Source organism: Chinchilla lanigera, unplaced genomic scaffold, assembly GCF_000276665.1.
Source record: "Chinchilla lanigera isolate Chin_1 unplaced genomic scaffold, ChiLan1.0 scaffold00167, whole genome shotgun sequence".
Taxonomy (NCBI): domain Eukaryota; kingdom Metazoa; phylum Chordata; class Mammalia; order Rodentia; family Chinchillidae; genus Chinchilla; species Chinchilla lanigera.
In genome coordinates, this window is record NW_004955568.1 from 1,222,329 (window position 1) to 1,247,421 (window position 25,093).

Genomic DNA, 25,093 nt, shown 5'->3' on the forward strand with positions numbered 1-25,093 from the left:
AGGAAAGGAAGAAATTAAACTATCACTGTTTGCAGATGACATGATACTTTACATGAGAGACCCCAAAAACTCCACAAGAAGACTCCTCGAATTAATCAACAAATTCTGCAGTGTAGCTGGATACAAAGTCAACACTCAAAAATCGGTAACATTCCTTACACAAACAACAAACAGACTGAGAGAGAAATTAAGGAAACCATACCTTTCACAATAACATCTAAGAAATTGAAATATTTAGGAATCAATCTAACAAAAGAAGTAAAAGATCTATTCAATGAAAACTACAGTACCCTGAAAAAAGAGATCAAAGAAGATTTCAGTAAATGGAAAAATATTCCTTGCTCATGGATAAGAACCAACATTGTGAAAATGGCCATACTCCCAAAACTGCTGTACAGATTCAATGCAATTCCCATTAAACTACCATTAGCATACCTCACAGATCTCGAGAAAACATGCCTTAAATTCATCTGGAACCAGAAGAGACCCAGAATAGCAAAAGCAATCTCGGGCAACAAGGACAAGTCAGGTGGAATCACAATCCCCGACCTGAAATTATACTACAAAGCTACTGTTATAAAATCAACATGATACTGGCTAAAAAACAGACTGGAAGATCAATGGAACAGACTGAAGGACACAGACATAACCACAAACACACTCAGCCACCTAATCTTTGTTAAAGGGGCCAAACAAACTCCCTGGAGGAACGATAGCCTCTTTCATAAATGGTGCTGGAAAAATTGGCTTGCCACCTGCCAAAGATTGAAAATAGACCCAAGTCTATCACCATGCACCAAACTCAAGTCAAAATGGAATCTACAGCTCTCCAATTTATTGTTGGTCTATGGGAAAAGGAAAAGTGTCCTTCTGATTTCAAGTGGGATTCTTGAATTTGTTTGAAGGCCGCTTTCTAAGAGGAAGTGGCTTGTGAAAAGCTGCTCTCTGCTGTGAAAGAGGAATATGGGCACGTTGGAATTTTTCAGTAACTTCTTCAAACTGTTTTCTTTTTTGAAGTATTTGTTCTCTAATTTGGTGTTCCCTTTCTTCATGCTCTTTCCATTTTTCTTCAAAAACTATTTTTCTCCGGTTTGATCACACAAAATATTTACGGGCTCGATTTCGACATATTTTTGTTGCTGCAATAGCATTTGCCTTTCTTCTAAATTTTTTTCCAGATGTATTTTCATACCTTAAGGAAGTGCCAGGTTGGTGACGCTCGCCGCTCTCCCCAGGGCTGAGGGGGCTCTGCCGAGGATGCCCGAGGATGCAGCGCCCAGGCCCGGGGCCGGCTCTGACCACCGCGCCGCCCCGCCAGCATCTCTGGCCTCAGCTCCGCCTCCTGGCTCCCCCCAGCCTCCCTCAGGCCGCTCCGGTCCCCTGCTCCTCTTCCTCTCCTCGGCTCCTCCCCACTCGCGCTCTTGCAGGCCTCGCTTGGGGAGCTGAAGAGTCGCCCACGGCAGCCCTGGCTCACGCACAGCGATGGATCCTGTGGTGGCGACCGTAACCGTGACGCGGAGACCTTGCCTACAATAGCAGAGGTGGCGGCAGGGACCCCGCCGCTGCCGTCCTGACAAAACTTCCTTTTAATAGTGTTTTTGTTACAACATTTTTTACAAGAGGGGAAAAACAAACTAAAAAGCAAAACGGGGGGGCCACAGGTTGGGCATACATGATTTAGGCCATCTATCCAGCTGGAATCTTCCTGGTGGAGTAAAATGATTCCCCAAACCAAAGACCCATGTTTAAACAATTTTAAATGTCTGAAATAAGGCAAGCTATAATTCAGCTAAGAGCTACTCAACAAAAATGTAAAAGTACAAAGGCAGGAGTGAGGCAAAAAGAAGAATGTAATAGAGAGATGAGAAATGATACAAGGACTTGCACTTAAATATGAAGTAAAAGCAACATTATGCAAGAACAGCATGTGAGAGCCCAGGCCTGAAGTGAGACTACCTCCTTTGCACCCTTGTCTTTGCATGGATCTGCTGTGACATCTTCAGTGGCTTACTTAGTTTCTTTGTGCTTCTATTTTCTTCAAAAATGGGAGCAATCATAGTATTATGTGCCTCCTGCGGTTGCTGAGAGAATACAACTGGTTGATTCCCATTAAACTTTTTGAAACACACAAGGAAAACCCTCAAGAAATGATAACCATTGACTCCTGAAGAATACTTTTAGGATGTAGCCAATAAGTCCAAATCCAGGGATGGCACTGGTTGGCCTTGAACCACCTTGATTAAACCTGACTCAGAGTGACAGGAGGTGAACAAGAATCCACAGCATCAATCACAACCCATGACCCCTACAATCCCTTACACCAGTCAAATCTGGGCTGGAGGGGCCCAGAGCATGAACTCCTATATGTTTCATTAACAGTTCTACATGATTTCATATTTGAGAATTTTAAGTTCCATTTTGTAAGTGGATATTTTGTGTTTTGAACCACTCATTCATGTGACTGAGAAATCACTTTTTAAAAGTGCTTTTATTTTACTGAAATTACTGTGTACCTATTGGTCTCCTCCACTAAACTGTAAACTTCTCTAAGTAGGAAGCATAATCCATTCCTTCCCAGCACTCAGTTCAACGCATGGGGATTTTAAAGTAAATCCTTGATAGTAGCGCAGCGCCGAAGTCCAGTCTTGAAGTGAGCAGGAAGGTGAAACAGGGCGCTGCGGTGCCACCTGTTTGAACAGATCCCTGGAAAGGTTGGTTTTCTCCCTTTAGGCTGCAACAACGCCGGCTTGGGAGTTGACAGTTTTGCTTCCTCCGAAGTTTATCGCTTTAAGGCAAAAGCAGGAAGTTAAAAGTGAATGCCGAGTTGGAGAGGGAGGAGATGGGGGATCATTCTGTCTCCAGAGAGTGTAGGTACAAGTGCAGAGAAGAGGCGCTGATACTGATATTGATGATGATGCTGATTATTACTATTTTTTTGCCAAGCAGATTGAACCCACATTTTCTTTCGGTTTAGGGAAAGAACCTGTGCGCGGAGAAGTGGGCGGGTATTGGCTGTCGGGAGGTGGGGCGGGCTAAGCCTTCCGCATTGGCTATTGCTGTTGTTTGTGAGTTTGTGTATTTGCGGTAGCAGCCAAAAGTCAGGTCGCTGCAGAAGGATCCCTGGGGAGTTCCTGAGAAGACAGTGAGAGCAGGTACTAGGGCAGAGTGCAGAGCATTCTTGGCCCTGGGTCTCCAGGCGCTCGCGCTCCCTTCCCACTCGCTGCAGTTCTCTTCCAGGACTGGACACCCGTCTTGGAATGTGGTTTCCTCGGATCCCGAAATGCTTCTTGTCACAGCGCTTACAGCATTTAGGTGCCGTGGCTAACATGTTCTAGAAAGGTGTGACTGGTGTGCTCTCTGTCTTTTGTCATTCTTTAGGACAAGTGCTCCAGACCCAGCCAGGTGAAGATCTCTGGAGACCATGACCAAGAAAAGGATTGCTGTGATTGGAGGAGGAGCGAGCGGGCTCTCCTCCATCAAGTGCTGCCTGGAAGAAGGCTTGGAGCCCGTCTGCTTTGAAAGGAGTGCTGACCTCGGAGGGCTCTGGAGGTACCAGGTAAATCTCCTGGTCCCTTAATTCTGGAAGCCTTCCCTGCAACCAGGTCCTTTGTCTTAACCAGGTGCAGGAGACCTTTATCTCGCCTTGGGGACTATGATGAGCTTGAGCTGAGCTTGAGTGTGAGCTTGAGGGTAACTAAATCTGCTTGAACTCAGCCTGTTGACCTCAGCAGCCACCACCCGGGTTTTACGCAACTTTCTCTTTTCTTCTGCTGATGACAAAATTTAACACAGGTTTCACTTGTTTTCTGTTTTTTATTGTTTATGTAAAGGAACAGAGAGATGAATGGGCTAACAAAATAACAAATATTAGAAATGTAAATCACAGGAGGCTGAGGCAAGAGGATCCTTGCAAGTTTGAGGTAAGCCTGGGCTACAAAGTGAGCTCAAGGCTAGTCTGAACTGCATAGGGAGACTCTGTCTCAAAAAGACAAAAAAAAAAAAAGAAAAAGAAAAAAAGAAATGTACCAGGGTTAGAAAATTGGAGTGCTTGTTCCAGATCTGTATTAATATAAATGAACTAGAATTATCTACTTACAAGTCCTTCCAGGGGTCTCCCATTTTCAATCTTCAATCTTAATTTTTCCATTACAAATAAATCTCAATTCACTTTAGGTAAAAATATGATCACCTTATTTGATTTGAACTTTTACCTCCATTGAATAGTCTAAAGTACTTTGTCTTATGAGGGCAGAGGGCACCTGCACCAAGGTGTTCTTATCTTTGTGTATGCTCAAATTTAAAGTGGAATTATTTTAATATGCACATCCAGCCCTGCAACTTATTAGTAACAATTTTAAAAATTATCTATTTAAATCATAGTTACGCTTACTCAATGTCACAGTATATCAACTACCTGCCTTCATTAATCCCCAAATAGGCATGTGTTTGCTTATTTTTTCACTTACTTTTCTGATATAGTGAATGATACTGAGATGCCAGAATTGTATTTCATATTTCAAAACAACTAACACAGCATTGGCCAACTACTTCAAAATGGGTTTATGGCATTCTTTACCTGAACTTAAGTACAGTCCTTTTGCATCGTGGCTCCATTTTGGGGACAATACAAACTCGGATAGACAATAATCTTTAGTCAGTGTGCAGCCAAAATTAAGAACTATTGCAGTTTCCAAAGGGAAGTTTTGAGATGTGCTAAATATATCTTATTCAAATCATTTGAAATAAATTTTGATGTATTTTATTAATTTGTTGGGTAGTATGTGAAATGTACTTCTTTTTCTATGCATATTTTTCTCAATATAATTTAAAGTATATCTATGAAACATTTACTGAATGCTATTTTTAATTTAAATACTCTAGGCAAAGCCAATTCAAAGAGCTTGCAGTCTAACAGGGGAGACATGGAGTATCGTACAAGATATTATATGAGACATGATGGAAGTTTTTGAGTCTTAAACTGAGAAACAGGAAATTTGTAGGAAATAGAACAACACCTAACATTTTAATTAGGGCAGTGATATAGTCACCATCACAAGTTAAAGTAATTTGAAATAGGTTGGATAACTTAAAAGAGATTTGAGAAGAGACTCAAAATCTTATTGAAAGTGAAAAAAATGAGAACTTGTGTTATGGGGCACAGAAATGTGAATGATCAATTTAGATAGACTAAATTCTTCAATAAACACGAGAGGAAAACAAGCCCAAGTGTGAACAAACACTCTTTTGTGGCCATTTAATGTTTTGCAATAGCCAGTATTCCAAAACCTGTATTTCTGTAATGAAAAGGGACGAGTGAAGTCCTGATTGGTGAGGGTGACTTTCCATACTCAAAGGTTAAAAATTATAATGGATTTGAAAACCTGTCATTTGTGTCATTGTGTAATAGAATACTAGGCTTCGGTCATATTGCATTTTATGGGATCACCACATCAACCCCACGTTTTTGCGGAAGTAAGAAGTTCACTGTGGGAGGAAAACACTGAATTTGGGATTAGTATCATCTAACGCAATGCTTCTTACTTTTCATGTGCATCTGAATCACTTTAGGATTCTGCTAAAATGCGACTTCTGATTCAGGAAGTTTGGGGCTGGAACCTGAGATTCTGCATTTCGAACTATCTCTCTAGAAATATCTTTTCTGCTGGCCCGAAAACCAGACTCTGGGTAGTAAGGACTCAGAGTAATGGTTCTCAAATTTCAGTGTAATCTATTGAGTATTTGCCTTGTTTCCTGTTTATATTATGAATAATGCTGACATTAACATTCTTTAACAAAAATTATTGTTTGCCAAATAATTCTCTTTAAGTCTACAAAAGTCTCAAGGGTTTTTATATACATTGCAGCTTTGCTCTGAAAACACTGTACCAACTTATAGTCTCACTAGCATATGTTCTCATTTACTTCATTTTTACTCATTTAACTGATCATTATTACTCAGTTTTGGTAAAACTGAGCTAAATTTAATTTACACTGGAGACAGTTTAAGTTAATGTTTTCTGGAGAGCAATGTCACAGTGTCTGGGGCCGGGGATATAGCTCAGTGGCACAAGCACCTGCCTGGCAAACACAAGGCCCTGAGTTTGATTCCCAGTACAAAAAAAAAAAAAAGTCAAAAATAAAAAAAAAGTCAGAGTGTCTATGGGAGTCTTGAGACTTACCCCTCAGCTCGGCAGTCCTCACTTGGAATCTCATGTGACTCAAATCATGCGATGGCTGAGACTACATATTTGATATGGCCTTTTTGTTCATATGTTTAGAACTTTGGCCAGGATAACTAGAATTCTGAGGGCTGGCTGCATATCCCTCTAGCCCAGACAGTATATGCTTAGGGTAAGCCTTCTCATAGTGTTCTCAGTGTAGTTGGACCTCATATGGCTAACAGCTTCCACTAGAGTGAGCCTTCTAACACATCTAGGGAGAAGCTGCAAGGCTACATATGACCTAGACTTGGAAGTCATTCAATGCCATTGCAGTTGCAATAAAGATAACTCAGATTCAAAGGGAAGGGACTACAAGGGGTACAAATACTGGAAGGTGTGAAGGTTGTGTATGTGTATGTATGTGGGTGCTTTTTGTTCACATTAGCATTTCTTTTAGGATACTTTTTCAAATGTTTATGTTTATTTGTAAGTTATAAAGATAATTCTCAGGTTGCCATAAATGCTTTTTTTATACATATTACAGGAAAATCCTGAAGAAGGAAGGGCCAGTATCTACAAATCAGTGATCATCAATACTTCTAAGGAGATGATGTGCTTCAGCGACTACCCGATCCCAGATCATTATCCTAATTTCATGCACAACTCACATGTCCTAGAATATTTCAGGATGTATGCCAAAGAATTTGGCCTTCTAAAGTATATCCAATTCAAGGTAGGGAATTTTATACATAGCTTTGTCCTTGAAGTTGTTCACCAGGTAGATGAATAATGCGGCTTCATTTACCAGTGCATAAGTGTAAAGACTAGTTTAATATGCACACACACACATACACACACACACACACACAATGATTCTACTCTCTGTTTTCTCTGTACCTGAAAAACATCCAGGGAAAGGTCTCTCTTTTATATACTTTGGCTGTAGATAAAGAAAGCCACTATGCTTCTATTGCCTTCATTTCACACTATTTGACTGTAATGAAATAGATGAAGGGAACTGATATGTATAGGAATTTAAAACCTTCTAGTTCCACTTGTCCACTATTCCTTAGCTGTACTTTGTTAAGCACTTCCCAATAAACTATGTTATATAAGCACCACTACAACCCAGTGGAGTCATTATTAGGTTATTGAGGAAGCAAAGAAGCTAACTTTGCTAGAGGAAAGAATACTGAATTAGGGAACAAAATCCTGAATTTGAGTCCTTATTCTACCACTAACTAACTTGTGAGCTTAGACTAATAGGTTTCTCAACCTCAAGCTGTCTTAATTTCCTTGTTTGAAAAACAAAATGATTGCATTAGATCACTCCTGATTTCTTCATGCTGTAAAGCAGTGATGGCAAACCTTTTAGAGACAGAATGCCAAATTGAAACCCAAAATGCACTTATTTATCACAAAGTACCATCACTACAATTCAACTTGAATACTGAGGTTTTAGGGTTAAAACCTAAAATAAAATTTTATTCTAAAATAAAAACACAATAATGCATGTGCCATAGGTTCATCACCACTGCTCTAAAGTCTCCATGATTTTTCTATAATTTATAATCATGACAATAAAAGAACAAAGACTTATGATAGTGGGGAAAGAAGCTCCAAGCTTCTACCTTTTGACTATGACACCTTCCAAATCAGTTATTTATTGTCAAGTGGTGCTTCTCTTCACTTGTTTTAGCAAGACTTCTTGAAAAAGTTAATTACTGTAGTAAGCAGGGAAGATGAACCACCCCCACCAAATCAGTAACTTTACAACCTAGTTAGGAAGAAAGAAAAACAAAAGAAAATGTATTATATATGTAATTAACAAAAGTAGGGTTGCAGAGTGTAAGCACTAAGAGGTCTAAACATTTCAGCTCAGAGGAATGGTTAACCCCTGAGGACATGAGGCATCAGGCTCCAGTGAAGGTTTTTGGAGGAGATAATGCCCAAGCTGAGCCTTAAAGGTGTATAGGCATCTGCTAAGTAAAGAAGGAACAAAAAGGTGATCCAAAGAGAAGCACCTGCCTATGTACAATCACGTAATTGAGAGGAACTATAAGTAGCACAGGATGGCTAGGGTACAGGTGATGTCTCTGTTAGGCCATATGGAAATATATTCTGGGTGTCTCTTTAAGCTGAGTAGAGTAACCCACACTCATCATTTGTTTTTTTAAAGCTAAAATTTATATCATTGACTATCTCATCTCAAGCTTCTTTCTTTATAGTTACTTATGAAATTGGCATTTATGGAAGCCAAAGAGCAATTCCTTTACATAAAATGAGAACTACTGATGTTTTCTTACTGTAGCAGGAATAGGAGCCCTATATCTCAGCCACATATTTAGGGTTAACCAGTGAGAACAGGACTTGTAGTAAGAAGAAATCAAGGGGCTTGTTTATATCTGAGGTCAGGAGAAGAAAAGGCATTTAGTGCACAGAGTGTCACCAAAGCACAGAAGAAATCCAGGCCTCATTTAGGTATTGCAGTGCCTTTGTACATTGTCCAAGAGATCTAGCAATTTGCACTTTTCTAGAAGCAGAGGAGAGAACATTAGTTTTCCAACTCTATTTTACTTAGTCTGCCTCATAGACATTTTCTCACTCAGACCACAGCTGCCAAGCAAAACAGTTCTTTGTGGAGTCTAAAACCCAAATATCCCTGCATGAGCCCTGTGATACGATGGTGCCTATGTATTAGCCCGTGGATTAAGGTTCTGCAGGGAGTCACGTCAGGGAAGATGCCTACTGTATGAGCTGTAGTTACTGTCCCCTGTGACTGTCACTCTTCCTTTCAGACCACTGTGTGCAGTGTGAAGAAGCAGCCTGATTTCTCTGCATCAGGCCAGTGGGAGGTGGTCACTGAGCATGAAGGGAAAATGAAGGTGGATATTTTTGATGCAGTCATGGTTTGCACCGGCCATCACACCAATGCTCACCTACCTTTGGAAAGCTTTCCTGGTGAGAAACCTACCAGTGTAAAAGACACTTGAACCATGCCTGTGACCTGGTCCCTGAGGAATAAGAGGGTTGTTGTCTGAGTGATTCTTACCTTGGGATGAAAGCTTGTCCTAGTTATGCTTGCTCCTCTAAAGATGTCAGAATAACTTGTATTATTGCCACTTTTAAATAGAGACAATGTCATTCAGAAATTAAAGGAAAGTTAGAGCTTCATCTACAGACGTGGCACATTTTAGTCAATGTGGACTGCATATACAATGAGCTCCATAAGATTATAATGTGCCTGAAAAATTCCCACTGCCCAGTGATGTCACTGCTGTTGTAGCACCAGAGCACAAGAAACAGTACTCAAGTGTTTGTGGTGATGCTGGTATATATAAACCTGCACTGTCAGTGCATAAAACTAGAACACATAGAATTATGTACAGTATGCAAAACTGATAATAAGCAATTATGTTACTGGTCTACTTACTATACTTTTTATCATTAATTTAGAGTATTCTCCGTCTAATTTATTGTAAAACACTATACCATGTTACACCAGAACAGTCATGTTTACTGTATCTCTTGATGCCATCGAATTTTGTATAATTACATCTATAATGTATGCACATCAGTAAAATCAATTTATGACATCTTTCTTAGAATATATGTAGTCCCTTCAAATGACATATGACTGTATTTAGTGTCATAGTTACTCTAATTTTCCTAAAGATCAAAGGAAAAAATGTGGAGTTCTTGCTGAGCATTAGTTCAGATGAGGAATTTTTCAGCAATTGAAAAAGCAGAAATACTGAGTTTCTAGGGATGAAATGAAAGCCTGAAGAATTTAATTTCAGTCTTTAGCTTAAATTTTCATTTTTCAAAAAGTGTATTCTATATAAACTTGGGAATATGCAAATATATGTATATATATCCTAATTGAAATAGGAATAGTTATGAATCAGCAAATCCAAAAACTACTTATGATAAGGGAATCATAAAGTCATATTCTGAGACTATGAGGCAAAAAAATTAGCAAAAATGTTCCAAGAAAGAAGAGAATAGATGAATAAAAGAAGAACATGTGGAGAATGCTTAAATTCTAAAGTGCAAAAAGTAAAACCAGAAAGCAAGTGACTTGATAAATGAAATCCATCATATAAGCCATCACCCAATAATTGTTTTCTCTTCTCTTGCAGGAATTGAAAAATTCAAAGGACAGTACTTCCATAGTCGAGACTATAAGTACCCAGATGTATTCACTGGAAAGAGAGTTGTTATAATTGGCATTGGGAATTCTGGAGGGGATCTGGCTGTAGAGATTAGCCACACAGCCAAACAGGTTTGAATCAATAAGTGACTTACTTTGCTTCACTCTAGCTTTAATGTCATGAAGGAAGTAGGCCCAAAATAGAGTGTGAAGACCTGCACATAGCCCATCAGTGATGCAAGGCATAGTTTCATTATTTTCGAGCATAAGCACTGCTAATGGAAGAGCCATAAGCACCAGTAAGAGTTCTATCATTCAGTTGGCCCCATGCTAAGGAATTAGCTCATGGCTGCAGACAGTACTCACGATCCTAGTTAACCTCTGGCTTTAATGAAAAGCAAGTAATTGCTGGGAGAGATTGTTAAGACATAGCATTCAGTATGGATCTTCTGTTGGCCAACAGAAGTGGCATGTTCTTATGTAAAGGAAAGCACACTGTGGTCATTGAAAACTTTTCACTCATAAGATGATGGATGAATTTTCCTTTTCACTTCCTAAACTGAAAAAGAAGCTCTCTAATCTTTCCAAAGACAACGTGGCTATCAGTATAAACAGGATCCATGTTTTGACACATATAAGCATTTCACACCAAACTTTGCATATAGTTAGGTAACACAGAATGATCCCAATGCTAAAGCAGTTTGTATCTCCTTGGTTTTTTGGTTTGCTGGGTTTGGTTTCCATATCATAGATCATTCATTCATTCATTCATTTAGTTTTTTTGAGACAAGGTCTCACTATGTAGTTCAGGCTGTTCTTAAACTCACTGTGTAGTCCAAGCTGGCTTCAAACCCATGGTGATCCTCCTGCCTCAGCCTCCTGAGTGCTGGGATTATAGGTGTGGACCACCACATCTGGCTTGTATCACAGACTGTGAGCTGGGAAGTGTCTTCATTGTAAACTCCTAGAAAAAAAGATATGTCATTATATTTTGTTGTATCTTCACTTAATAATAACCTCATTGGTAAAAGCTAAATGCCTGGTTGTTCATCAGTAACTTTAATTATGATGTGCTTCTCAACAAATATGTTTCAAATTATTATTTTTTAAATAGAAGCTTAAAGCCACAACTTGTTTTGTTTTGTTTTTTGTCTTTTTTTTTGTCTTTTTTTGAGACAGGGTCTCACTCTGCAGTTCAGGCTGGCCTTGAGCTCACTTTGTAGCCCAGGCTGGTCTCAAACTCACAACGATCCTCTTGCCTCAGCCTCTGGAGTGCTGGGATTACAGGCATGCGCCACCACACCCAGCTCACAATTTTGTTAAATGACACTTCCCTAGCAGTTTTGTACCAATAACGCTTATTCTCAGTATTTATTTCTATCTATAAGCACAAAAATGATTTCATATGTTACTCTGTTAATTAATTTCATAAATATTTATTAGAAAGTAATTATGTAAATAAGAAAGAGTAAAAATGTGTGTGTGGCTGTTACAGCAGAAGAATGTGAAAAATATGAAGTCAAGACCCATGCCAGAGCTTTCTCTAATATCATTGACCTGTAAATGGTCAGATCTAAGGGGGCTGGGCCTTAGCTGCACTGGGGAATTGTGCTTTCCCAGGAGCAAAGCATTCAGAGTAGGTGGAAATGAGGCAGCTGTGGCTGCGAGAAAGCCCTGGAAAATGCACAGCAAAACTTATCTGCATAGCAGGGACCACATCGTAACACCACTAATGCCAGCTGAAGAAACACAGTTGCTGGGTTCTAATTTTTTGCTTTACATTTTAAACATTTATGGGCGATTGTTTGTAAACCAGTACTTTTAAATGGGCCTAACAAATTTCAGTGTATCAAGAAAGTTTTGGTATAATTCTTATCAAGAGAAAATATCCCTTTCTCACAAAGTTAATTTCATAAACTTCCCTTACACTTTTTTCTTATGAAACCGTATTTGGGAATATATTGTTTACTTAAAACAAGGTATAGATGGAAAACTGAAGTAAAAAATGTGACCTAGCTTAGTCATAAAGCATAGTTTACCATGTCCGTATCTTTTACAAAGCGTTGCTTATAACCGTCTTGTGGTATATATATTATCATTACTATTTTATAAATGGGGAATTCATTAAGACTCTGAGCATTTACTTATCAAAAGTTATATGGCCTATACATAAACCTGTTTGATTACTAAGACCATGTATATTCTTTCAACTGTGACATTAAAAACAGTTATGATAGGGCTTAAAGTTGCCATCAGCAAGCAATATGTGAGAAGTAAAGGATTATCCCTCTGTAGAGGGACATCTTTGTGCATGACCGCTAGACACAAGCATAAACCAATATGCTTATACACCTTACAGCTCTGGGAAACCACCTCCAGAATGTTGCACATTGTCGAAAAAAATGATACTTTTGCCAAGTAACTGAATAGCAAATTTTAATCAGTTCTGAGCATGAACTTTAGCCAGCAACTCAGTTTCCTACACTAATACTATTAACTTTAATTTTTTCCATTAGATAGTCAGTATAATATTTCTTAAGCAAAGATTCTAGAGTCAGTGAGACATAGTTGAAAATTCAGCTGTACTCCTTATTAGGTATATGACTCATCTTCTCCATGCTCGTCATCCATAAAATAGGGCTAAAAGTGACTTCCTTAAGAGGTTGTGTTGGTTAAATAAGAATGAATAAAGGACCTACCGCAGTGACTTACAGGCCACAAATCTCAGTAAATGGAAGTAATGGAGATATGCCAGGGAGACTAAACAATATGCAGTTTATACTTCCCACTCTGGAGAAAACACATTTGCAGGGACAGAAATTAAGAGCACAGAAAGTTTCACATCAATATAAATGATTAACAAGAGGGTTTTTTGATAATAAATGCAATGTTGATGGTAAAAGGATGGAAGATTTTGGATTAAATAATGTTCACTTGCTTTCAACTATACCATTCCATGATTTTTGTTTATTTGTTTTTTTGTTTTTGTTTTTGGTTTTTCTCCGGTACCGGGAACCAAACTCACGACCTTGCGCTTGCCAGGCAGGCGCTTTTGCCGCTGAGCTAAATCCCCAGCCCCTATCATTCCATGATTTTTAATGAGTTCTATAAGTGGTAAGTGCTAAAGAAGTTCAGAGGATGGAAAGAAAATTATCAGTCTGAATAGTCAGTGGTATCCTCATGGAGAAGACAGGTTTTATATAGATTCTAAAAATTAATAGGCTCAAGAGACTTGAGAGGAGAGAGGGCAGTTCAGGCATAATGGCATTAAACAGAAATGCAGTGGTGTATCACAGCATGATATATTTTTGCACAATGAATATGCCAATTTAATTGTAAGGTTAAAATTCAGGAAGGAAAATTTGAGTGATTTTCTTTAAAAAGTTTGTACAGGATTAGAAAGCCAGACTAATGAGTTTGAGCTTAATCTTAAAGCAAGTGGAGGTGATTTTGAAGCACTATTATAAGCCAAAGTGACAAAAGCAAACAATGTTTCCCATGCCTCAGGTATTCCTCAGTACCAGAAGAGGGGCTTGGATCCTGAATCGTGTAGGAAGCCATGGATATCCCTTCGATGTATTGTTTTCTTCTCGGTTTGCATATTTATTGTCAAAAGTGTGTGGCCAATCGTTATCAAATGCATACCTGGAAAAACAAATGAATGAAAGATTTGACCATGAGATGTTTGGCCTGAAACCTAAACACAGGTATGTTCTCAGGACAAGAGTGGGGTTACTAATGCTCAAAACAGAAGAATAACTGTTAACACAGTCTGATAGTACAACTACCTCTACCTATAGAGAAGAAAACTCATAGCATCTAAATGGCTTAAGATTTCTACCTTCACTGGGCGTAGTGGTGCACACCTGTAGTCCCAGCATTAGGGAGACTGAGGCAAGAGGATTGCTGTGAGTTCAAGGCCAGCCTGGCTACATTGTGACTTCAAAGTTAGTCTGAATTACATAGTGAGACCCTGTCTCAGAAAACAAAACAAAACATTTCTACCTTCTCAGACACAGAAGACCAAGCTCTCCTGATCTGTATGTTTTCAGTCTATCGTTCCCCTTGGCATTAACCATTTTCTCATTCCCCCAGGTATCAGGTTTTTTTTATATGATACCTACAACAAAATGGTTGTAGAGGGCAGTGCCTCATTCATTCTTTCATTCTTTCATCCAATAAATACTGGGCACCTGTTGTAAGCCAGGCATTTATCCTGGGCATGAAATACAGTGAGAAGAGGCATTATAGTAGTACCACAGTAATAACAATACCTTACCTTTTTGACAATATTCTATAAGACAGTCATAGTGCTAGAGGAGTTATATGCAAAATCCCATTTACTCCTTACAATAGCCCTCTATATTGGTACAACTTTTATGTCCATTTTATAGACGAAATATTGTGATTTAGCGAAACTAATTTGCCCAACAAATAGTAAACGGCAGATTCCAAAACCTTAGCTATACTAACAAGAAGAAAGACAACAGAATATGATAAAGATACATAGAATACACCGAGATTATAAAGGATGGAGTCCTCACACTGCTAGGGAGGTAGATCATTGTCTTGGTTACGTGTCTCTTGTTGCTGGGACAAAATACCTGGTGCCCAAAATTAAGGAAGGAAAAGTTTATTTCGCTTACAGTTTGTGGAGGTTTCAGTCCATACTTGGCAGGTTACAAGGCAGAGTGGCACATGGCAGAGGGCTACAGCTCATGGCGGCAGAACACAGTCAAAGCAACAAGCACTAAAAGGGAGGAATGGCCCCAAGCAGCCTCTTCCTCTTCCTTACATATGAAACTATCACCCCAGGGCAGATGCAGCTCTCACACCCATAATCAGTCAAACTCTAAAAGCCTGCCCCATGACTGCATGAGGCTTTGGGGGGACACTCAGACACAAACCATAACAATCATAAAAGCATTTCTTGAGGTTGAATTATTTTGTCCAACTTTTTATTTCTGAAAATGTTCAGATCAATGGAAAAATTGCACAATAGCAAATACAATGAACAACCTTATACCTTTTATCAGAGTTCATCTATTATAACAATTTTCTCTACTTGATTTTTCTCTCTCCCCTTTTGAGAATATAGACAGGTCCACATATAAATAGCATTCATACTTACCTAAGGACATACCTTTTTCTAAACCTTTTCAGAGAAAGTTGTAGTCCCTAAGACATATGACCCTAAATACTTCAGTATACATCACCTAAGAAAAAGGGCATTCTCCTTTTTCTGTAGTCCAATGATCACACTTGGAAAATTTAATGCTGAGAAAAAAATGTTACAAAATATTGACATTCTCAAATTTCTACAGCTGGCCCAATAATATTCTTTGTAGCTTATTTTTTTCTTTTCCAAATCCAGGATCCTGGAAGGTATAAATCATACTATGCCACTTAGTTATCATGTCTTTTTAATCTCTCTTAATCTTAAATAACAATTCTCCATTCTATCTTTTAACATGAACCTTTTTCTTAAGAATCAAAGGCATTGCTTAATAGAATGTCTCTAAATTTTGACATGGATGCTTTTGCCTTTATTATATTCACGTTCAACATTTTGGACACATACACTACATAAGTGATGTATATTTTTGGTGGATCACATCAGGAATTGTATAATGTCAATTTATCTCATATTAATGATGCTAAATTTGATCATGCGTAAAATCATTGTACTTACCAAGTGTCTCAATTAGAAAGATTTTTTTTCTCCTTCAAATAACTGGATACTGTTTTCCCAAATGACCTCTCAACTAATTACTTTAACATGCATATATCTTTCCTGGTGGCAAATTAAATTGAAATTTTGTTGAATAACAACAGATATCCAAACAAATAAGACTGGGATATATGTTTGGGATATATCATTATGCCCTCAGACCTAAACATAGTCTGGTATATCTAAACTATAAGGCAAAAGTGGAAGAGTGATTGAATACACTTCCATGTTGATCATGTATGAAACCCAAAAAGTCTGAGGCAAACCATGTGTGGTGGTGCATACCTATAATCCAGCACTCAGTAGGCTAAGGCAGGAGAATTGACTCAAGTTCAAGGCTAGCATAGGCTACAATAGTGAGTTCAAGGCCAACCAGAACTATATAATGAGATCCTGTGTCAAAAAAGAAAAGACATTTTTAAACTATAAATTGCTCTACATATGTAGTTTATCACATAGTTTGGCATATGGCCTTATCATCCCAAAGAACATTACTTTGAGAAACATTACTTGAGAAACCACATTCTCACTCCCTTAAATAAGACTCTTCTGCTTCCACTTCTCCAATATTCTCCCTTTGTATGCCACCTAAAATCCAAACTCTCCCTGAGATCCTGATCTGTGCCAAGCTGGTATAAAGTAGACCTTTCCAAAATTTTACGGATAGATGAGGGCATACTGTTTAACCATCTCCACCAAGCAGAATTTTACTTACATGTTAATTTTACTTACATGTTACTTAATTTCTCCCCGCTCCCTGCCCTCCATCCCTCTTTCTTTTGGTCATTCTCATTTTTCCTTCTCATCTTTATCATCACTCACAGAGCACTGAGCCAGCACCCAACAGTAAATGATGACCTGCCAAATCGTATAATGGCTGGCTTAGTGAAGGTGAAAGGAAATGTGAAGGAATTCACAGAGACAGCTGCCATATTTGAGGATGGCTCCAGGGAAGATGACATTGATGCTGTTATCTTTGCCACAGGCTATAGTTTTTCCTTTCCTTTTCTGGAAGATTCTGTCAAAGTGGTGAAAAACAAAGTATCACTGTACAAAAAGGTCTTCCCACCTAACCTGGAAAGGCCAACTCTTGCAATCATAGGCTTGATACAGCCTTTGGGAGCAATTATGCCCATTGCAGAGCTCCAGGGACGCTGGGCTACTCAAGTATTTAAAGGTAAGTGACTATACAAATTCATTACTTAAGTAATATGTTTATGTAATTTCTTTTAAAGAGCCAGATATACTGTAGTACCCATAATCCTTTATTGGGCTTAACACAAAGTTAGTACTAGAGAACAAGGGAACACTGCAAGAACATAGTTAATGGATTAAGAGGGAACTGAACTGTAGAATATTGTACATATCTTTGACTATATAAGCTATGCAGTTCTGTTGTTTCTTTTTTTTATTATTAATTAGTTGCTTCTCCCAGTCAAAGAAACAGACCTCTTTCATAACATTTCTAGCTAATAAAAGTAAAACTTATGGTTGAACTATGAGAAGTAATTTGGAAATCAATCTCAAAATGTGTTTCTTGAGCATCAAAACAAAAGAATATGTTTCTTGTGATTACTCTGAATTGAAGCATTTCTGTGTCTCTTCATTTATTTATAAATATAAATAATAATTCCATGGCTAAAATTAAAACAACACATGGTAAAACACAAGAAACTATTTCTGAGTGCTAAATTTCTGGGTCTGGAATATTAAGAGGGGCATATAGGAGAGTTACTGGAGCATGCCCAGTAAAGGGTAACCAAGCTGGCAAAGAATGTGAATGTTATACAGGGAATGTGTGCTGTATAGCTTGATATTGAGAACATTTAATGGGGTTTTGACAGTTGTTTTCACATGTTTCAAGGCCTGTCAAGTGTTAAAAATTAAACCCTTTGACTCTGGAAGACAGAGTGAGATCCAATGGTACAAGTTGCATAGAAGTTGATTTGGGGGTCAATACAAAGAATAATGTTCCAGCGAATAGGGCGGCCAAACATATTGCTGACTCCTTAGAAAGTAATGAGATCCTCATGACCAGAGATGTTTAAGGAAGAATGAGATAACCACTTGATATGAATATTTCAGAGATAAGGATTGTATTAGGGAGGCATATTCCCACTCTGAAATCCTATGTTTCAGAAGACTTTATGGTCAGACATGGTTAAAATTTTCTGTGTAATATAGTACCTACATATCTGGTCATAAGGATAATTGAGCTAAAGTTGTTTATATCAGTTTAAATGTCTAGTTGTGTCCTTGATATTAAATTCCTACTATTGGAACTGTATGTCATTGCTTAAATTTATCTGTCATTACCTGGTATATGGCCCTTGGCCTACTCCCACTCTTATCAAGTAAGAGTTTAAAGGGTAAAGTTTATCTTCAACAGGACTTTAGCACTCAGTATGATAGTTTATCTTTATTGCCTTCTCTCTGTGGTGTAAAACCTCTTTGTGACCAAGCGTGATGGCATATGCCTGTAACTCCAGCACTCTGGTAGGCTGAAGCAGAAGGACAAGTATGAGCCTAATGGGGCAACTTAATGACTTAGTAAGACTCTATCTCTAAATGATAATTTGAAAAAGAGCTGATGCCCGGTGTGGTGGCACGTGTCTGTAATCCCAGCACTCAGGAGACTGAGACAGGAGGTTCCTTGTGAGTTTGAGAGTACCCTGAATTACAAAGTGAGCTCAAGGCCAGCTTGAACTGCATAGCAAGACCTTGTCTGAAAAAAAGACAGAAAAAAATAAAAAATAAAAAAGTACTGATGATGTAGCTCAGTGCAAAGGCCCCAGGTTCAATTCTTAGTACCACAAACAAAACAAAACACCAAAAAACACCTTTTTGTTATTAATAGAAAACCATCTCTTTGTTATTAATAATACCAATGTAGGTATGCCTGTCTCTCCCTTTCTTCTGCTTATATTGTGCCTCATTTTTCCTGTACTTTTAAGGCCATTTATCCTTTGTTCATGTCCACATTTCACTTGCCATCTGAAAGATTATGTAAGGGAGGAAGAGAGTATTGATTGGAAGACAGAATAGAATAAAAACATTTTCCAAAGACAAAGAAGAATAGAGTAAGCTATACATGTTGGCACAGATGACTATTTCTCAATTGAAGTGCATGGGACCAGAAACTTTGGACTTAAGATTATTTTCAGATTTTGAATAGGTGCATATACATAATGAAATATCTTGGGGATAGGTAAAATTAATTTATTTCTTCATATATATCTACATTTATAGCACCAGAAGGTAATTTTTACAATAGTTTTAGTGCACTTGTGTTTTGACTGTGACTTGTTACATGAGATGAGATCAGGGGTGAAATTTTCTATCTGTGACATCTTAGACTTTTGTATTTTGGAACATTTTAGGTTTCTGATTTTTAGAATAGGGATGTTTATTTTGTATCATTACATTTTGATGTTGATAGGAAAAAGTGATCAAGTGAATTACAATCTGAGTATAGAAAATTATCCTGTACTTCTTTTAATTCTCCATAGCATAATTACTGCTAATAGGATTAATGTTTCTACTCAGTTAATTTTACACTTAAATGTTTAATTTTTCTCTTTAGGGATAAAAACATTGCCTTCAGAAAATGAAATGATGGCAGAAATAACTAAGGCTCAAGAAGAAATAGCAAAAAGGTAAGAAATTCCCTTGGGTATACATATGGTGATTTTTTTCTACTTACATCTTAATAAGAGCAATACTATACTCCATATTGTTCTTTCTTGAGACTTTAAGGACTTAGAGTATATCTTGAGGGAATAGGGAATAACTGCTTGTAACAAAAGTATGGAGAAATGCTACCTGTCATTTGATACGGATGGAGAAGAGGTTAATATCAGCACTTTGAAAGGCTGATGGAGGAGGATCAAAAGTATGGACAATTTAGCAACATGGCAAGACCCTGTCTCAAGATAAAAAATTAAAATGGCTTGGTATGTAGTTCAGTGGGTTCAATAGGAGAGAGAAAACCCTATGTTTAGGGTATAAAAGAAAAGTCGAGTAGGGAAAAGAATACATGGAAAGAAAAAGAGAAAATCAGGTATATTATTTGGGGGAAGATCATTTCAAGTACTAGTAGAGCCACCAGCATATGGAAAAGTAACAATAAATAAGTGACAGAGAGGTACATACGGTTGAATTTCAAAACTATAAGTAGATTTACAAACCTGCAGTGACCACTTTACTGGCTGTCTTCAGGTGAAAGAACTCAGGTCACAGTGGCTCTAGGTGTGAAAAAGTCATATGATTTGGGAAGATGGTAGAATCAGCAAGCCACTTAGTGCTTTGATGAACACATTAGTTTAGTAATCTGAATTTCAGAACCTGAGCTCAGTCTCTGGGTGGTTTTTATTTGGACAAAGTGGAAGTCCACTTTCTGGGCTGAAAGAGGTGATTTTGTTCAATTGATTATACATATTAGCATAATTCTACCCTACCTTAGGGGAAGAGAAAGTTTTATTTAACTACCCTGATCAGATGTTCTCCTATTTTCTTCCTTCATTTCACTGTCAAACTTCTACAGTGGTTGGTTTGATGACACACACCTGTAAGCTAATGCAGAAGGATTACCACAAGTTTGAGGCTAGCCTGCGCTACACAGGAGTTCAAGGCCAACCTGAACTACATAGTAAGGCCTTGTCTCAAAAAACAAACAAGCAAAATGAAACAAACAAAAAAAAAACCCCACTGTTATAGCACAGTTTCTTTATCCTCTGCTCTCAAGTTTAACTCTACGTCTCCCTGAGCCCCTGCATTGTAACTCCCCTTCTTACTTCTGAAACTGCTGTCTGGAAGATCATCCACATGCTCGTCTCACTACTGAGGTTGGCATTCCTCCCTTCTTGGAGTTATTTCTTATTTGAATGCTTTCTTTCCCGTCTTTTCTGGCACTAAATCATCTTATTTCAATTCCCCTGTTCTCTTTCATTTGACTTATTTTTTTCTAACCCCCTTCTGTGAGTAGTTCCCAAGGATAGAATTTTATCATTATTGAGAGCTGACACACATATTCAGCATTTAATATGCATGAAGTTTATTCAATCCTCCTGTCAACCCTTCAAGACAGTAGTTAGTGAACGTTTTGTGAAACCTTCAAATACTACAGCTCCTGACCTACTACTTTAGGAAAAATAAATGCAACTCTACAAACCCTTGAGCTAAATAATCTCCAGAAATGAAAGCTCTTGAATTCATTCTTGTCTCATCTTTTCTTCTAAACTTTAGTCCCATTTCAGTCCTCTATCAGTTCCTCTGGAAGTTTATCTTACCAGTTTTACCACAGACTTATTTTCCATCATGTTTTCCTGTCCTTGTTTTTGGATTCTTCCATGTCAACTTTTTTTTTTTGGTACCTGGAATTGAACTCAGGACCTTGCACTTGCTAGGCAGGTGCTGTGCCGCTAAGCTGTATCCCTAGCCCCTTCTAATTTCTCTCTGTTTTTTTAGTGTCAACTATCTCAACTTGACATTTTTCTTAACTTCCTTTCTGTGCCACTGTTCTTTTATTTTCAAGGTAGAAAGTAAAAAGTGAAAGCCTCTCATTATCTCTGCAAATCTGACTTCTTTCACATATTTCACTGTTAATCTCATTTTTCCTCTAGAAGGCTTTTTAGCTCTTCAAGTCTGTACTTGGTATAATCAGTGCATCTGGAGGGCCACTTCTTGTTGATAAGCCACCCTCCCTTATCCTTTGAGGATTCCAAATTAACAGTGGCCCTGGGAAGCCCTGCTGATATAGAAGAAATGTAACTCCCAACCTGCTAGATCTCAGATGTGCTGAGTTTTTGTCCCTTGAATACTGAAGAATGAATTTTAAGAGACAATGAAGGTTAAGAGCAGGGAAAGGTTTACTGAGAGATAAAAGGAGTCCCCAAAGTGGGCTGCCACCAAGACCCTTTGTAAGGGGCCACTTGTCTCACTAAGTCACAATGTGAGTATAATGTGGGCCAAACTATAATCAACCTATAGGATTATCCACTTACCAGTCCAATTATTTAAATACAAAATGACCAATGATTGCATGTTTTCTCATTAATTTTTATAATAAGAAATATAAAAATGGCAGTTTTATCAAATTTATTCAACAATTTTTTTTATTTTTTAAAATATTCAATACACAATGCAGTGTTACAATCTGGATAGTAGTATCCAGTCTCTTTCTGAATTCTTTTTGCATTATTGTCTTTGTTTGCACAGCACACTTACCCTGTCATGTTGCCTTTCCTTTTTGTTTGTGGGTGATATAATTTCAATAAAATGTCTACCCACTAAATGTAATGGTGAAGACATCAATGAGGGACATCCTGGTTAGCATTTTGCTATCTCGTATATTTTAATTATTTGGTCTATTATACCTAATCTAAATTGTAAATGACTTTTTGAACCCCCTGTTTTGAATAAATAACACATGAGTTCCATATTATTTGGTCCAGAAAGTGCATAAATATTTTATAATAATATTTTTCTTTGTTTTTTGATTATAGGATAGCTTACTAGATGTTGGTCAACTTTGTCAACACCACCCATAGAATTATTATAATCATTGACCACTACTGGATTTTTTTTGAGTTTCATTTCTTCTTTCAAGCTCTGTCATTTCTGAATTATGTATAGTTGACAATAAGGAGATGTCCTTTTTGTCTTTCCACTTCATAACATAGACTTTTTCCTCTCTACTATGCTTTCCTCTCTCCCCTTTTCAGTTTTTCTTTTGCAGACATTTGGCACTTCCTTCCTATTCATTCTCAGTATCTTAAATGCATCTGTTTTATATTATAAAAGAATATCACTGACTTCTGGAGTAGTACAGCAATTACATTTAATATACTTACAATAAAAGTTTTTATAGAGTATAGCACAAAATTATAGGTTAGTTTTTACAAATAAAATAAACATAAGTTAGTAAAAGAAAATACCCAGAACTTACTAGATTTCACTAGAAACAAACATCAAAGGCAAATACAATATTCTAAATTTAAAAAATGAAAGAATCATCAATATAAAACAAATAAACAGATGTATGAGTGTATCTCATGCAAACAAGAACTGACCGGTTGAAATGACTCCTGCTTGAGTAACACTTGGGATAGTCAGTACATAAACAAATGCATTATGTGAGTGACATTGGGGGTAAACTGTTAAGTGGTTATGAATATACGTGCTTAGTTAATACTGATCCAATAGGGAAATGAAGCACGTAGCAAAGGTATATACAAAGAACAAAGGCACTTTAGGGAAGGGATAGGTCCAGATACTCTGGTCACCCACTTGGGTAACTGGTGCCTAGCTGGACTTACTGCACCAGGTAGTGCTAATTACAGTATAACCTCAGTTTATTGTTTCTCCCTTAGGAGGCATGAAGCCCTGCCCATTGCATCTTTATCTTGAGGCCTGGCCTTCTTTAGATACATCTCCAGCCACAATTTTGATATCTTTAGTATTTACTGACTTCCTTGAGAGCCCAATCCCTCTGACTGAATATTAATTTCTAATTTAGCTGCCTGTAATACTGCCATGTAGAACCCACCATCATTGCCCTCATATAATAATAAATCCTATGCTTGAGAATTTCTGTGGTGAGTTTTCTTTTCCAAAAATCAGAGTGATCTGAATCTGCATGGGCTATGCCTGCCTCTACTTACATTCTTATTTTCCACTACTATAGACCATGCCCACAAACATTCCATGCATATATTAGGTGCCACTCCCACATTATTCTTTCTCTCTGTGGCTCATCTCATCTGTAACTTTCATATCCTTCAAGGACCTAATATGATATCTCTCTTTTAGTATATGTGCTGCCAAAGCAAGCACCGATATCCCTCTTTTAACTATTTTCTCTCTGCATTTCTATTTAGCAGTCAAAAACCACAAAAGCCTTCTTTGCTTTATGTGTATCAGTCTTGTCTCCCCAATCAGAAAATCTAAAGATGGTGACAATGTCTTATCTTTCTTTACCACTTTCCACAACGCCTAGCCCAATATCAAGCCAACAGCAGGCACTCAGAAAGCACTGATTGATGGATGACTGGTTGATTGAATTGTTGATAAGTCATAGCTTCTGTTTTCTTTACTTCAGGTATGTGGACAGCCCACGCCATACTATTCAGGGAGACTATGTGGCAACAATGGAAGAGCTTGCTGATTTGGTGGGAGCCAGGCCCAATCTACTGTCTCTGGCCCTCACTGATCCCAAGCTGGCCTTAAAGTTATTCTTTGGACCTTGTACTCCAGTCCAGTATCGTCTACAGGGCCCTGGAAAGTGGGATGGGGCTCGGAAAACTATCTTAACCACTGAAGATCGGATTAGGAAGCCTCTGAAGACAAGAGTAACCGAAAAGAGCAATTCCATGGCTTCAACAGTGACAATTGGTCGGTTTATGCTAGCTGTTGTTTTCTTTGCTATAATTATGGCTTATCTTTAGTTGTCCCATTGTCAATGTCCTGAATTTCACTGGGAAGCTTGATCTAGAGATGGCTTTAGAACCTGACAAAATTCAATAACTCTCACCTTCATATTGCCCCAAAGTCTTTATCTTTCAAAAGAATCAATCTTTTTCCTACAGTGAAATTCCAGGTTTATTTGAATGGACTCATTTCCATTCCTCTCTTAATCACTTTTTCATCTTGTTATCAAATATTATGATGGTGACCCTAAATTAGCATCTATAAGAAATTACTATGTAACTCTTGTTCTGATAGGCTTGGTTTTCTATCAGAAGCTCAATTTTGTTTGTTTCTAATACTGTAACTAAATATACATTTTCTGAAATCTATGAGAAGTACAGTACTGGTTTTACAATGGTTATGTTGGTTACATAGATAAGACATATAGATACCCAAGACATTTTGTTTTACTTCCTATTCATTAATGTACCTGGTAATTGGCCAGTTTGTTTCTTTTATTCCTTTTCCTTAAGGAACATGTCTTTATTTTCTTAATAAAGAAAGTACTTTCCACTTCTGACTGATATCATTTGAATAATTTAGCACTACCAGTAAATTCTACTTGGCTGAGATATATGAAAA

General features: G+C 37.8%; 1 protein-coding gene across 2 annotated transcripts; it reads left to right on the plus strand.

Annotated features, from left to right (window-relative positions):
- The first annotated feature begins 2,807 nt into the window (after positions 1-2,807).
- Positions 2,808-25,024, plus strand: Fmo5 (flavin containing monooxygenase 5). 2 transcript variants are annotated; one of them, XM_005413473.2, is made up of 9 exons: positions 2,808-2,867; positions 3,379-3,556; positions 6,706-6,894; positions 8,960-9,122; positions 10,304-10,446; positions 13,822-14,021; positions 16,870-17,222; positions 19,629-19,701; positions 24,144-25,024. In XM_005413473.2, the coding sequence occupies exons 2-9, from the start codon at positions 3,422-3,424 to the stop codon at positions 24,487-24,489; spliced, it is 1,602 nt and encodes a 533-aa protein (XP_005413530.1). In that variant the 5' UTR covers positions 2,808-2,867; positions 3,379-3,421; the 3' UTR covers positions 24,490-25,024. The 2 variants fall into 2 exon arrangements, with proteins under 2 accessions (XP_005413530.1, XP_005413529.1); XM_005413472.1 differs by lacking the exon at positions 2,808-2,867 and adding an exon at positions 3,041-3,152.
- Positions 25,025-25,093: the final 69 nt, after the last annotated feature.